General features: G+C 35.7%; 1 protein-coding gene across 2 annotated transcripts in view; it reads left to right on the top strand.

Annotated features, from left to right (window-relative positions):
* The window catches only part of SEMA3A (semaphorin 3A), a 235,475-nt gene that overhangs the window by 108,079 nt on the left and 112,701 nt on the right, over positions 1 to 14,695 (top strand). For both annotated transcript variants that reach the window (XM_027679479.1, XM_027679480.1), the window contains 2 exons: positions 11,182 to 11,339; positions 14,029 to 14,091. In XM_027679479.1, the coding sequence (XP_027535280.1) occupies positions 11,182 to 11,339; positions 14,029 to 14,091 (221 nt within the window). The remainder of the gene's footprint in view (positions 1 to 11,181; positions 11,340 to 14,028; positions 14,092 to 14,695) is intronic.

Genomic DNA, 14,695 nt, shown 5'->3' with positions numbered 1-14,695 from the left:
GTCTTGTATCTTCACTTTCCTCGTCAAGACTCAGGTCATGGCTGCACTTTTATCCACAAGTGACTAGGAGGGAAATATGCTGTCTCCAACCACAGCCAAAGCAAACACATAATACAGGGTTTCCGTAGCAGAGATTCTCCATTGTAGAAGATAACAGGGTTAGGTCAGTCAGAGAATGATAATTCCCCAGAATACTCTCTAAGTTTCCTACAATTTGAATTTCAGGAACTTGGTGAGCTAGAGGCTGTGTCTCTAAATTTAATAGCCTCTTAAGGATTTCTTTTTCTTGATTTTATCACTTTGCCCCTTGAAACTATAAAAAATTTTACCATTTACAGCATCCCATGTCAGGAATTTCTACAGCTTTAACTGTGCATTGTGTGAACTGGATTAAGACTTTTTTGGGAGATTTTAAAACTATTAAAGCTCTTTACGCTGTAATTTCTTGGTGTTGTCAGAATTATAGTCCAAGTTTACTTCTATGTCATGAAATTTCAGGTACAAATGCATTCCTCCCAGCCCAGAATCCAGAAAATTAATGTAAAAATTATATATAAGGTTTATTTTCCATTTTGAATGTAGCGATTAATGAGAAATTTCTTGTTCCTTATTTGAACGTGTAATAATGAAAAAGACAGTGAAAGTAGAACTAGTTTGGTTTGTGTAACTTGAAGAAAATTTAAAACTTTGTTTGATAGAGTGCTATTCAGTATGAGAAAATTCACTTTGAGTTGAGAAATGGTATGAGGGTTTTTGCTGCTGTCTGATTAATAATTATGTTTACGACATTTGGAAAGAAGGGAAAAAACTGGAAATTCCTTTTTGATGCGCAGAAGTTTGTAGGTACATTTGATAAATAATCGTAGGAAACATTTGGTAAATAATGTTTACTAATTTGAAGTGCTGTTTATTCTAATGGACACTAAATATATTCCATGCATTGCAGAACCACAGTGTTTAGAATCTTTTCCATGGTATAATTCTATCGCTTTTCGTTAGGGTAAATTAAGAGCAAAATCAGGCATCATCACTTACTCCATTTTGGCACAGAAGTCTGGGCAAGGAGGGTCAGTGGTTAGAAGAAGTCCCAGCTTTATTTTGCTGCAATTAAAGTGCACAGCAGAGCTGTGTGTATCTGTATGTGAGCTACACAGACTGTTTAACTGCAGTTGCTGTTTTCAGCCCCTTCATTCATCCAAAACTGTCTTATGGATTAGAAGAAACAAGAGCTATCAGAAGAGAGAAGGATGTAAATCCAAGCATGAATTTTACTCATTCATTCTATTAATGTTAAAAGACAGTTCCTCAAAGTGCTGGATACATGATCAAAGTAAAGGGAGGATGCACTCTGGAAAAACAAATTTTAACAGAAGGAGTGTTGATAGCTATGTCTGAAATTAAAAATATGAGGTCACTGATTTGTACCCGTATAAGAAAACTTGGACACAGTCCATCTAAGTCAGCTGCTGTATAAATTATAATGATTATAATGATTATAATGATAACTAACCCAAAGCCTTTTTCACATCTTATTAATCAGAGGACTTTGAAGAGTTTTTACACATATAGAGACAAGAGTTTCATACATGATTTGCAAGCATAAAAAGACCTTTTTTGAAGCAGGTTAAATGTGTTTTCCATCACAAGTCTGCTGAAAATGCAAGTGTTACTTACTCTAGTTTGCCATTTTGCATATGCAACTAAATTTCCAGGGAAGCTTCCTAACCCTATTGTGATATTAAATACTTCACCTTAGTAAATAATTTGTGTAGGTTTATATTGTCAGTTCAGTAACAAAAATAGAATAAAATACATCAGAGAAGGTCTTAGAAGCATAGAATGGTTTGGGTTGGAGGGGACCTTATAGATCATCAAGTTCCAAAACTTTGCCATGAGCAGGAACACCTTCCACTAGACCAGGTTGCTCAAAGGCCCATCCAGCCTGGCCTTGAACAGTTTCAGGGATGGGTCATCCACAACTTCTCTGTGCAACCTGGGCCAGTGTCTTTCTACCTTCATAGCAAAGAATTCCTTGCTAATATCTAATCTGAACCTGCCTGCTGTCAGTTTAAAGCTTGTTTAATTTGAGATCAAGTCTACCTCTCCTGGATTTCCCCCTACATCACTGATGGCTCACCTGCTGCAGGTCACCCTCAGTCTCACACTGTCTCAAATTTGACATCTAAATCCTTCAAGGACCTACCGCATTAGTCTGATCAAGAGCCATTGGTAGCTTGGTTGTCAAATAGCAAAGTCACACTTGAAAATAAAACCACTGGTATTTTAAAAAATTCCCCCGATGTCCCTACAAAACGTAGCACCTCATATTTATTAATTCTTCTAAATGAGCTCACTTGGTTTTGATACCTGAAACCAAGACTTCTTTAAGAGTTAGAAAATACTTTCATACTTTTGCCCTGGAAAAGGATTACATTTGCAGGAGGAAGGGTTTTATCATAACTGCATCTCCAATACACATATGGACATTGTTGTGACTCCTGATTGTCCATGCTGCGTGAATCACAAAGACACTGACTGGATTTTTGATTTTCAGGTTCAGTTGTTAGGAGTTTAGAATAAAGGGCACTGTTGATAAGAGATGAATGATAAGAAAAAAATGAACTGACCTCGCTAGGCCAACTTTTCAGAAGGGAATTTTCTAAAACACCATTGTATTTAAGTAGTTTGTTACTTAATAGTTCCCAAACATCATGACGGGTTTGGGGATTATCCAGGCAGTTTCATTTTCATCTGCAAAGTTTTTACTCAGAAATAATGATTGTTTGGAAGATGAACTGACTTTAATAATAATAAATAAAAAACCCTAACACTTCTCAAATTGTACTTGTGCAAAAGTCATCATGCAGACATTTTGTCTTTGCATTGAGTGTATCTGACTTTCACTGTCATGATTATGACACTGTATAATCACATCCCTTAAACTAACTTCAAAGTAGCTTGCCTGCTAAGCCTGAGGTAACACCCTAATCGTTCAACATGCAGGTTCATTGAGGCACAATTTGATGAAGAGCAAAATCAATTAATCTTTGCTGGCCTCTTAGGCAGTGTTGTAAAGACACTATGAGTACCTAAGCGAGTTTCAGGATAACTCAGGTGCACCTATACTGCAGCATGGTCAATATTTTGAGCAAGTGGGTGTGCCTGTAGAGAGCAACAGCTCTTCCTGCTTTGCTTTTGTTCTGGGAGAAAAAGTTCATGAATTGGAAAAACTGTGCTCCATGCCAAGCTTGGATCCAACATGTAGACAGGCTGTGCAGAGGATAGGATGTAAAAGTCTTCCAGTCTCATTCCTGCTTGTCCAAATGAAATACATCTGTGCCCTGGGAAAACAACTGTTTGTGCATTAGTCATTACAAAGGTGTTTATGCCTCTGTGATATGATATTTAATGAGACAAACTGGTACTGTTTATAGATAAGGTAATCAGTGACACCTTGAAGTGACACCTACCCACAATTTTACTTTCATGATAACCAGTACCTGTTCTACTCGCTAAAGACCAACTTCCCAGAAGTATCATACAAATACTTGAAAATTGATTAACTTCTAACTAGATCTGATAACCAAGTTACTTAATGAATGGGATTAAGATGGCTGTTTACCTGTGCTAGCTCAGATGGTGCAATGCAGGGTCATGCAGTGCCACACTGGGCTAACCGAGCTCAGAGGCTGAGTTAATATGCCTACAGTGTTTCTACTGTTTGAGTTATCATGTTTACAAACTTTGCATTAGATCAGTATTTTGCCATAATATTTTGCCACATTTTAGAGAACTTTGAGAGTTACAGATGTCCTTAACATCTGGGTGTTCATTGGTATGATACATCACTTTCGTTGTTTCTCCTGAGCATTTCTTATACCAGCACAAGTGGGAGGTACAAAGATGATACCTACTCAAATCTCAAGGCAGATAAATTTTCCCTTAGACAGATAACACCTTTGTAAAACCAGATCATGGTCTCTTTTTACCATCTCTTTCTTGCCATTTGATTCATCACACACACACAAAAAAAGCTATAGGTAATATAGGTAATATATGTCAGTGATTTTGTAATAATGTTGTGCTTAAATACCTGTAAAATTCACAGTTAAATATATGCCATAACCTTTCTCACAAAGCCTAATTTATAATATGGGATGTTACAGTAAATTTGCAAATATATGAAATCAAGCTTTACAAGACTTTGTTTAGCTCAGAGGTTAATATTTCTCATATTTTATAAGAAAACAACTGACTAATAGGGATAATCTGGATTCACTTTCAGACACAAAAAGGACAAATAATGTAAATAATAAAGGGAAAACAGGTTGGCTTTAAAAACCTAAATGTTTTATATCTTTGAAATATCATGTGACCCCTTCAATTATTCAAACCAAAAACACTTTAAGGGCTGTCATGTAGTTAAATGGTGCTGATATTAATGAGCTAAAATCTTCTCTCAGTTTTACAGTATAAAAAACATATGCATCAGTATTTTGAAGTCAAGGGATTCCATGCTTATGCTGGTGCAACTGAAACAAAACATTGGTGTAACATTCCTCCTTCCAAGTATCTGGTTTTAATCAAAGTATGCTCATGGCCCTCAAGTTTTCTTTGCTGCAGTGAAAGGTAGGCAGGAGTGTTTCATTTTTAAAATGCTTAGTTTACATCATGAGTGCACAAAAAGCTGTATATCTTGTCCTAGCTACTTCTAATTGATACATTTTAATAATTCCCTGAACTGTGTTTCTGAACTACATGTTCTCTCAGAAAAAAAAGTTTTACTTAAAAACAAATATGGTTCTGTTTTCTTTCTCCTTCCAGTAGAGTTCAGTGAAACCAGGTGATTGGCAACTGTTATGATAAAGTAGATGAAGAGGATGAAAGCTAGGACTGATTGAACAGCTGTGAGGGGCTCTGTTCCAATTGTATTTTGATTACTGATAAGATAACCCTCCCTTTTCTCCCAGTGATTTATCTCATTCAAATTACAATAACACTGTATTGCCATCAACAACAAACGATGTGTAGTTTCAAGTTTCTCTGACTCCTAGTGTAGCAAAAACCCAAAGGTGCTGATTACAGAAGTTTTTATGTTACATTTCTAAAAATGGATAAATCACTTATTACAATATGTGATCTCATACACTTCATAAGCCTGTTTTTTGTTTCATTGGAGATAAAAGTGATTACTTTCTGATATTTCCAAGCAGCTTAATTTTAGAATTATGAAAGCATAAGCTGTTTTTTTTGGGAGGGGAGGATGTTGATAATTTGTGTCTTTATTCTTCTGCTCCTAATATGAAATAAAAGTTGTATTGGTAAAAATAATTTGAAAATATTGGAACAGTTTAAATGTTACTGAAAGACTGATAACCCGACCAGTTAAATTGAAAGATGTAGCAAAAAAAGTGTTTCTGCAACTATTGTTTATTTTTTTTCCCCTCAGGTGAAATATTAAAATAGGATAAATAGGATAAAATAGGATAAATTAGTTTTCCTTGTTTTAATTAATTGTTTTTTAGAAATTTGAATGGTAACATAGACTATTAACAAGTTTCTTATTTTTTCCTAGAGTGGGCAACTGAACCATTCTGCTCACTAAGGGCTAGATCCTAAGGTTCCAGTGATGTCTGAGGTGTCAACGAAATAAAGTAATTGTGGTATAAAGTAGTCAAATCCTGGGTAGGAGAAAGGATTAGTTATTCTTCAGGCCATTGGGTGTGCTACTAAGCATTAGATCTGGCATGGGGCCAAGCTCACCTGATTTCAGAGAAGCACCCCATCTGAGTGTTTTTCATAATATATGGAAATACCCCACTGAAATATCCCACTGTATGCATGGCAGCCATTGTCTCTCTCGGGTGGGGAACGGACTCACAACAAATATGGTGCCTTCTCCAGGCTTACATTTGGATGTGCCAAGTACACTCTGCTGGCTAATGCCTTGCAGGAAGCTGTCTTGATTTCCTGCCAGTCCCTGCCTTTTCCTTGACTCTTTGACTGGGGCAAAAGTCACCATACACTCACAGCAGTAAAATGGGAAAGCTGCAGGAGAGGCTGGAACTTAAAATACTCACTTCTTTCCTTATGTGGTAGAATTACTATCTTAGAATTCAGCAAACGATTACTCAAGGAGTAATGACTAATTTACACCTGGGATTATTTAGAAAGATATACATGCTGATATACAGAACAGGCACAGTATGCATCTGTGTAAGCAACAAATGCATGTGCAAACATGCAGCCACCTGATCCTCTGTAGCCAAAGTAAAGGGCTGGCGAGAGAAGAAGGAAGTGTTCTAGCATGACGTTGTGGGAGGCACTGCTCACAGTTCAGCAAAATCCCTGTTTGATGGCATAATGGCATTGACTCATTTTTTATCTACTGCTAGGAGATACACAGTGAGATATTATCGTTGCTTGCAGAGGAATGAAGGTCGAGAGTTTCGTGCAACCAGCAACCCACTCGTTGGCTTCACGAGCGTGTTATGACGAGCAGCACTGCCTGTATAACCCAGTCACTCTGCGGAGTCACTAGGAGTAGGACAGGTCCAGATCTGAATCCTTCTGAGGAAACTGGGGCCCTTTCCTCTGATTTTTAGAGAAATTGATGTGCTCCTTTGACCCTTATCAACAAAAATAATCTTGACTGGTGTGTCGTTGTGAAGTCTATAGCAGGAACACAGGCCAAAGCTCACAAATTTTCTAACCTGCTACACAGACAAACTCCCTCTTGCTACAAAGACAGTTTCCCTGTTAGTAGATAAGGAAAAAATAAGATGGTTTTCTTTTATGTTCTCCTTCTGACAAACTCTGCTGAAGGAACACGGACAAGGTTTAGAGTGGAATACTAACCATGGATAAAGCAAACTTCAGGATCTGCCTGCCTCTATTCATCTTAGGTATAGCTGCAGTTTTCTAGCTGCTTCTTTAATGAAAAAGTGTGATAAAAATAAACCAAATCTACATTCGTTGTGCATTTATACATATCTCCATGGATTTCACAGCAGGAATTTGGCCCTCTGTGTGTATACATACTATTAAGTTACGATTCCATTAGCAAATTAAATAACCATGTATTAAGAGGAAGGCAAGGGTTAGGGACTGGTTTTCTTCTGTAAATTTGCCAACTTGGCCTGGCAAAGTGAATGTTCTGACTCAAGTCAGACTGGATCAAGAGAAACATCAGTTAATGAAAGAAAGACCATGCAGAGTCTGTAGAAAGGCACATTGAAAAAGGTCAAATACTTCAAACTTGGACACTGGCAGAGAAAGACAAGTAAGATGGAGCAAGGAAGTCAGGACTGTGAATTAAAGCAGTTTGAAGTGAGGTGGTTCATAGAAGAACCTGTCCCACAGACCTTGAGAAACTCAATCTCCATCTGGTTTCACTGGTCATTCACTGTGAAAATTCATGATAATATGATTACCTTTTAAGATATGGTGCATTTTGAACCGTTAGTTTTGGTCATCTGCAACACTTAATAAATGGGAAGCAAGCACCAATAACAAAAGCAATAATGTATCTATTACCTTCAAAATATCACCACCCACTCTAAATCTACATCTTAGAGCATTTTTTAGACAATGCTAGTCATAGTGTACAGTGGTTAACTGTATAGGGCTCATTCATTCCTGTTCAAAACTACAGGCATGACTACAACTGAGGATATATCAAAAGGAAATAAGAAAATTATCTCTGGGCAATTACTGAAGAAATGGTACTTGACTGCAAAAAAAAAGGTGGAATAATGTTACATTTTTGCAATAAAAATAAGTGCACAGATCATAGAGGAAGTAAAAAAAAATTACTTTAAATACAGGCAACCATTACCTGTCTGTATAGGTCATGGACATGCCAACATTTAATAAGAACAAAAAACCCCAGGAAAATAATTAGGGTATGCATCATAGATCGTATTAATCTCATTGATTTATTGAAGACATTCATCATTCTCCTCTTGTCATTACAATGCAATCTTTGTTGTAAATCTTGGTTTATGTTATCGGTGATCATCCATGTACCTTGCCAGCATGAGTGATCGACACTTAACAGAATCGATGGATGTCAGTGCCCTTCTGGGAGTGTGCCCTGTCTTTGCTGTTTCTCTCAGCAGTAGCCACTGATTGGCTACTGAAGACACTGGATAGTAAACACTTTGAAATTAATGAATTTGGGGAAGTGGAATACTTAATTTGTATTGATTGTGCAAATGTCATTGGTTTGCTCTTCAACAGCCTGTCCAGAATGTCCTATAAAGCCATATTCATCACTGGACAAATACAAGTAAGTTAAAATAAACAGCAGAGGATCTGCAGAAATTATTTAGGTTTTCACCTCCTACTTGTGATGTAGCTCAAACCTAACTAAATTAGCAGTGATTGAGAATCATCAACACACAAATGACATTTTTCTCCTCAACCTGTATTCTCAACCTGATTCCTGATGGAGAGAAACCTGATGTCAAACAATTTGAAATACACTGCTTGGAGCATGCTTAGGCCTAATCTTTTGGGCAACAGACCCTGGAAATCTAGTCATCTCCTGCAAAAGTCAGTAATGTGACAATACAACACAGACTGGATTAAAACCTAGAAGAAATGTCCTAATTTTAGGCAATGGAATTTAGCTTTTACTTTAAGTTGCATGTTCACGAAAAAACCCAACAGAGTTACTTTTAATATTGTTGCTTACTCTGAAAGTCACAGATAATTAAAAGAAAAAAATATATATATTTCCTTGCACAGCTACATCTGGTCCTTTTAAGTTTTACTGTAGAGACTTATGAACATTGAAGATGATGATGTAATTTACTCTTGGCCATAATAAACCTTAGACTCCAATGTTATGATCTCACATTTTTCATGAATATTAGAAAGAAAAGAAAACATCAATCATCATCTGTAGATGTGAATATTTAGATCTCTGCATTAGGAAAATCATATCAGGCTCCTTTTAAGCCAAGTAGCTGTGTGCCTAACCGATTTTATTTCCATTTTTATCAGTTTTACCTTTGTGTAACATTGACTTCAGCAGACACTTGTCTTTACACCGCAGTCACAAAGGACAGAATCATACCTATGTGAGTTCAAACCAAGAAAGATGAAAAAATTACAAAGGTTTTTGACAGCTATATTATAAGAAAAATGATCAGATACAGATGACAGCAAAGCATTTCTAGCCAAGAGAGTTCTAAGACAAGTTAAGCAATCAATCATCTACATCGCTCACTATTCAGTGAGTCGACATTCAACATCTGAATCAGTCATTACAAAGTAAAGAGAATTAGTAAAGTCTCTAACAAAATGCAAATATGTGAACTGGAGGACAATACAGTCAAATTCTAGAACTTGGCAGGAAGCCAGAAGAATTATTTTGACAAGACTGCTTGGGGTGATTTGATTGTTTCATTTAAAAGAAAAAAAAAAAGGAAAAAAAAGGGAACTTCAGTCTCTAGCAGTACAACTTTTAAAAAGTATTCTGTGATACAAATGTATTTAGTGAGAAAAAGTGTAGAATAAGGAACATAATATAGTGTGTACTCTGATGCTTTGCTTTGCGAATTAACTTTTTGGTGCTAGTGAGAGTTTTTTCAAATAAATGCAAAGAAGATCAGAGCAAAGCTAACCCAAATGTTATGCAACTCTCAGTGTTATCTTTGTCTTCCTTGAATATGTTGCCTACTAATGTTTTCCATTTTAGAGTATCAACCTGCTTCAAAATCCACCTGGTATAAGTGAACATGAAAAATAGGTTTAACATCTGTGGGACTACAAAGATGCAGGTGCTGAAATTCTGTAAATTCATAAGTACTACTATTATGTAGGTTCAAAAAAGCTTCACCTAACATACTCCTTGTTCTTTTAAAATAAAATAAGGGGGGGGGGGAAAAGGAAAAAATAAGATTGAAAAAAAAAATTAGGCAGCAACTTCTGTTTTAACAGCAGTTTCTCCTTGATTTTTAACAGCATAGGGGATGCTATCTTACACTTATTCCTCAGTTGGAGTAGTGGTGGAGAATGGGAGGGATCTTACCGAAAACCAAAAAGTTATAGCAGGTATCTGCACTGTTAGGCAAATCCTAGACATCCTCAGCTTGCACATATGGCAGAAGTAACACAAATGTTAGATACATGAAGCTTGGGCCATCAACCCTTGGATCTGATGTATTCAGTCCCTTTCTCATGTGTCCTCCTGAGTCCATCAATGGAACTGCTCCTGCTCCTAAAACTGCATGTTTGCCTTAGTACTTCCCAAGGTCAGGGCTTGAACCACATAGGATTTGCCATCACCAGGAATCTGTCTTATTGATGACTTACTAGTGCAGGTATGCCTTAAAATGATAGAGATGGTTTGGTTTTGGTCCTGATATGAATGTAGATAGACAGGAATAAAGAAAGAGTGTTTATACTAATATAGTCTACATTATATTATGGCAAAAATATTTTTCAGCGGTTTCAGAAAAGTGTGTATGCCTTTGTTAATGTTTGAATACCTAAGATGCTGAGGATCCTTGTACTTAAAAAAATCCTATCAATGTACGTAAAAAAATCCTATCAAGTGCAATGGCTCTGTGAGGAGCATGAGAACTAGAGTATTACTCTTGAGTTTAACAGAAGCCAAGTTACCTTCTCTAGCTGCATTCTTGTTCTAAGCAAGGGGACAACATGCTGCCTGTGTCAGAAAGCTCAGAAGAGAATAATACATGTAAGAATAGATGTTAATCTTATTTCTTCTCATCAGCTAGTCATTCTTATCCCTTTTCTTGTAACTTATGGATCTGTATGAAATAGTTTTTTCTCCTGGAAGTAGATTTTGTGTTTAGATGTGTTTTTTATCAGCTAGTTATCCTGAAGTTTATCCTTGCAAATCTCATTGATTGAACAAAATTGAACTTTGTCCAACAGTTGATGAGCTACATGGATAGAATTTTACCACCTAAAAGTTCATACAGGCTTTTAATTGATTTCGCTGTTGTTTTGACCTTTGTGTAGAGCTGAATCAAACAACCAGTTTCAGTACTTGAAATAAAAACAGTCAAGTGCCCAGGTACATAATGCTTTCACTGGTTCCTACTCCCTGAGCATAAATTCCTAAAATGGTATCTATACAAGTCAAAATATGTCTGTATTTCATTTGACCGTATTAACAACAAGAGTATTCCCTTTATCTTACAGAAATGTTGGAATCCAACAATATAATCAATTTCAATGGACTAGCCAACAGCTCCAGTTACCACACTTTCCTCCTGGATGAAGAACGGAGTCGGCTGTACGTTGGAGCAAAGGATCACATATTTTCCTTCAACCTGGTTAACATCAAGGAATATCAAAAGGTACATTCATTCATGTTCTGTGCAATGTAAATATATACTTTTAATGTTGAAGACTTGTTATTACTCAGACTATGTTGTGCACTGTTGGAATTATGTAGTAAGTGTTTGGATGTCAGGAATACTATTACAATGAAAATATTTGCTCACTCTATGAAGAGAAATTTATAATGAGCCTATGACCTTTGGCAGTATAATCTGCAATATTTTTTTCAGACTACTAAAAAAAAGTAAAGGATAAGTGAATAATCCAGCTATTTCCAAAACAAGACATACTTTAATGTGTACTGCTAAAAAAGCCAAACATCTCTTATGAGAGTTTGCACAGAAAGGCCTTATTGCTCTTTATTTGTTTGCAGATAAAACAAGCTGTTTGGGAGTTCAGTGTTAATTTTTCTTCTTTAACCCAGCACTTGTAGGACCTCTGCTTCTGCTGCTTTCAAATCAAAATAGTTTCAGTATTAATAAAAGAGGAATAAGTCAGTAAAATATTGCCATCCTTGATGAAGAGTATAATTTTCCAATATAAGTTGGTGACTCATTAAAAGCTGACAAATAGTTTAGTGTCATTCTTCTGCTGAAGTCTAAATAAATAATTTAATTTTTCATTTATTTTAATAAGACAAAATACCAAGAAGGTAAACAATGGGTTTGATTTGTTATATTAAGTATTTTGATGGCACACTTTTAAAATCCAGAGAGTACCCTTTTATGAGAGATATATTGCTTTAATACCCAGGGATTATTTTTTTTTCTTGGTGTTCCTGACCTTTTGGCCGTTTGACTATTAGCTTCCTAAGATGATAGCAATAAATACCTTGTGTTTTCTGTTCAGAGGGAAGACAGGCTATTCATTTGTATTCTCTAAGGATAAAAGGATAAAAGGAAAACTGGGTATTTTCTTTTCTATTCTCTTTAGAGCAGCTATAAAGGAAACTAGCTATTTATTTGAATTCTCTGAGGGATCAATAGCTTAATGTGCAAAACATCTGGAATAATTAAAGGAAAGAAGGTGTTTCCATTGCAGAAGACAGCTCTGTAGAATGGGAGGAATTGTGTCTTACATATTTAGATACCTTTAGAACACTTTTTGACTTTACATACAAATATTAAAATATTAAATAAAGAATTGCTGCCGGTAACATGAAAATGTATGTTAGCAACAGACTTAGAGAAGAGACTTACAATTTAGACTTTGGATTTAAGAATAGGCAAAAGACTTAAAGAATTTGGAGATCTGTTTATTATAGACAGGAGAGTTGTGTAAGAAACTTAAATCAAAATTACAATGCAGCCAGTGCTGCACTCGAGCTCAAACTTTACCAGTTGTTTCTTCTTCCATGTAAAAAAACCCCTCAGGTTTCTGTCTAAATGCTGATGGCAACATCAATACTCAAAAAGCCAAATCTTTCAATTTATTAAAAACAGATCGATTTAGCTGTCTTTTAAACCAAATTTGAGGAAAATATTGTGCTGTGAGACTAAGGAAAAAGAACATCTAGAATACTGGTTTTAAAAATATCAAAATTTTTGCCCAAAACTTGAACTGAACTTGAACTGGTCCTTTTGGGAGATCTGAGAAGTTTGGTTAATGTTTTTCAACGTAGTAAATTTTAATTTTCGCATGTCTCTGCACGTTTTAAGCTGAGAATAGCAACAGGAAGTAGTGGGAATCCTTTGAGAGAGAATGTGCTCATAAAATTTTCAACCTTATTTTATAGACTTAACATGTTTGTTTGTGTTTGAATTTCATTAAGTTTTAAGAAAATTCTGAATTTAAAAATGTTGCAAATTGTATTTTCAAATGTCATATATAACGTCTCCTTTGACCTCTTCTGTCATCCATATTCATCCTTCTTTCTTTTTCTTTATTTTCATTAATACTTTGCCTTTTGCCTTCTATATTGAACACCAAGACTGTAATCCAGACTTATGGCCATTCATATTGCATTATCTGAGGCTCCCAAATGAATAGCCTTGCATTTTATGGGAAGATCATGTTTTATTCTATATGTAATTCCTAAAAGCTTTTCAAAGAAACATGAATAATTGACCGTGAGGGTCTCTTGATTTTCTCTGTATGAGGTGAGATCCATTTTCTGCAAAAACACTACAGCAAACCTTAGGTTTAGGATTAGTTGTGTTAGGGTTGCTCTGTAGGAACAGCATAAACATTTCTATTTTGATGGTGTGAAACTTTTCAAATCCCATGGTTTCTTTCTATTATTTAATTAACTAAACCTAGCAAAAGAGTAAATTAGTAGATACACTAAGAGGCAAACAGCTCATTTCTGATGCTGTAACTAATGTGTGATCGCATTTCACACAGATCCCATTTATTGTTAGTAAGTATCTGCAATTTTTTACTCTTAGTCTCCATTCCATGAGATTTAAAACATTGAAAGAACATTCACTTAATGGAGAGTCAACCATATTATCATTAGTATTCGAGATTCACAGCTGAAATTCACAATAGAGACTATATTTCAAGATTGTTTTTACTGTGGCTCCTGTTATCCCTGTTTTGTTCCCAATATTACATTTATTTGTTGTCAAATTTTAAGGAAGAAGAGGGAATAAGGAAAAGAATGAGGGAAAGAGAAACTGGATAAAGGCACTCTAGCATTTGGCCTGCAATTTGTGAATATTGAAGCATGAAATAACACAATCTGATTTTTTTTTGTGTCTTTAGATTGTTTGGCCTGTATCTCATTCCCGAAGGGATGAGTGCAAGTGGGCTGGAAAAGATATTGTGGTAAGTACAAATCTTTTTAGCATTTTTTTTCCTTTTATAAAACATTGTAAATATTTTATTATGTCTTATTGTGTTAATTCTTAAAGTATTTTTCCTACTCTGTAAGGTCACACATCTGATCATAACTTCAGTCTTGAGTTTTCTCAGTTGTCTTATTCAGCATAATGAAATTTTGTCTTCATGACCAAGGGTTTAAATTTATAAGTGGAAATCATGTAAATGAAATAGAATTTATCTACCAAAAAAAAAAAAGGTAAGAAAGGGAAGGGAGAAGAAATATCAGAATGAGAAATATTAACCCTTGAATACTCATCTCCTGAAGTCAGGATGCATAATATTTTGACCTATTTTTTCCCTGCTCCAGGTTCCAGTCCTACAGTGAGCTCCAAAAAGTGCTTTCTCTTTGTAGCATCTCTCTGGAGTCAGAGGGTTCCCCTGAGCTCTTTCCTTCATGGAGTTCATAGCAATATTGAGGTCAAAGTGTTTTTAACATTCTACATTAGTTTTGGTGCCTCAGGAAGGACCCTGTTACACTAGGCATCATTTTCTGTACGTTTTCCCTCATTCCTGTGTATATCATATTCCCTGTATTTATGAGGTAGGA

Source organism: Neopelma chrysocephalum, unplaced genomic scaffold, assembly GCF_003984885.1.
Source record: "Neopelma chrysocephalum unplaced genomic scaffold, ASM398488v2 Primary Assembly neopelma1_45, whole genome shotgun sequence".
NCBI lineage: Eukaryota > Metazoa > Chordata > Aves > Passeriformes > Pipridae > Neopelma > Neopelma chrysocephalum.
This window is presented reverse-complemented; position numbering and strand designations above follow the sequence as displayed.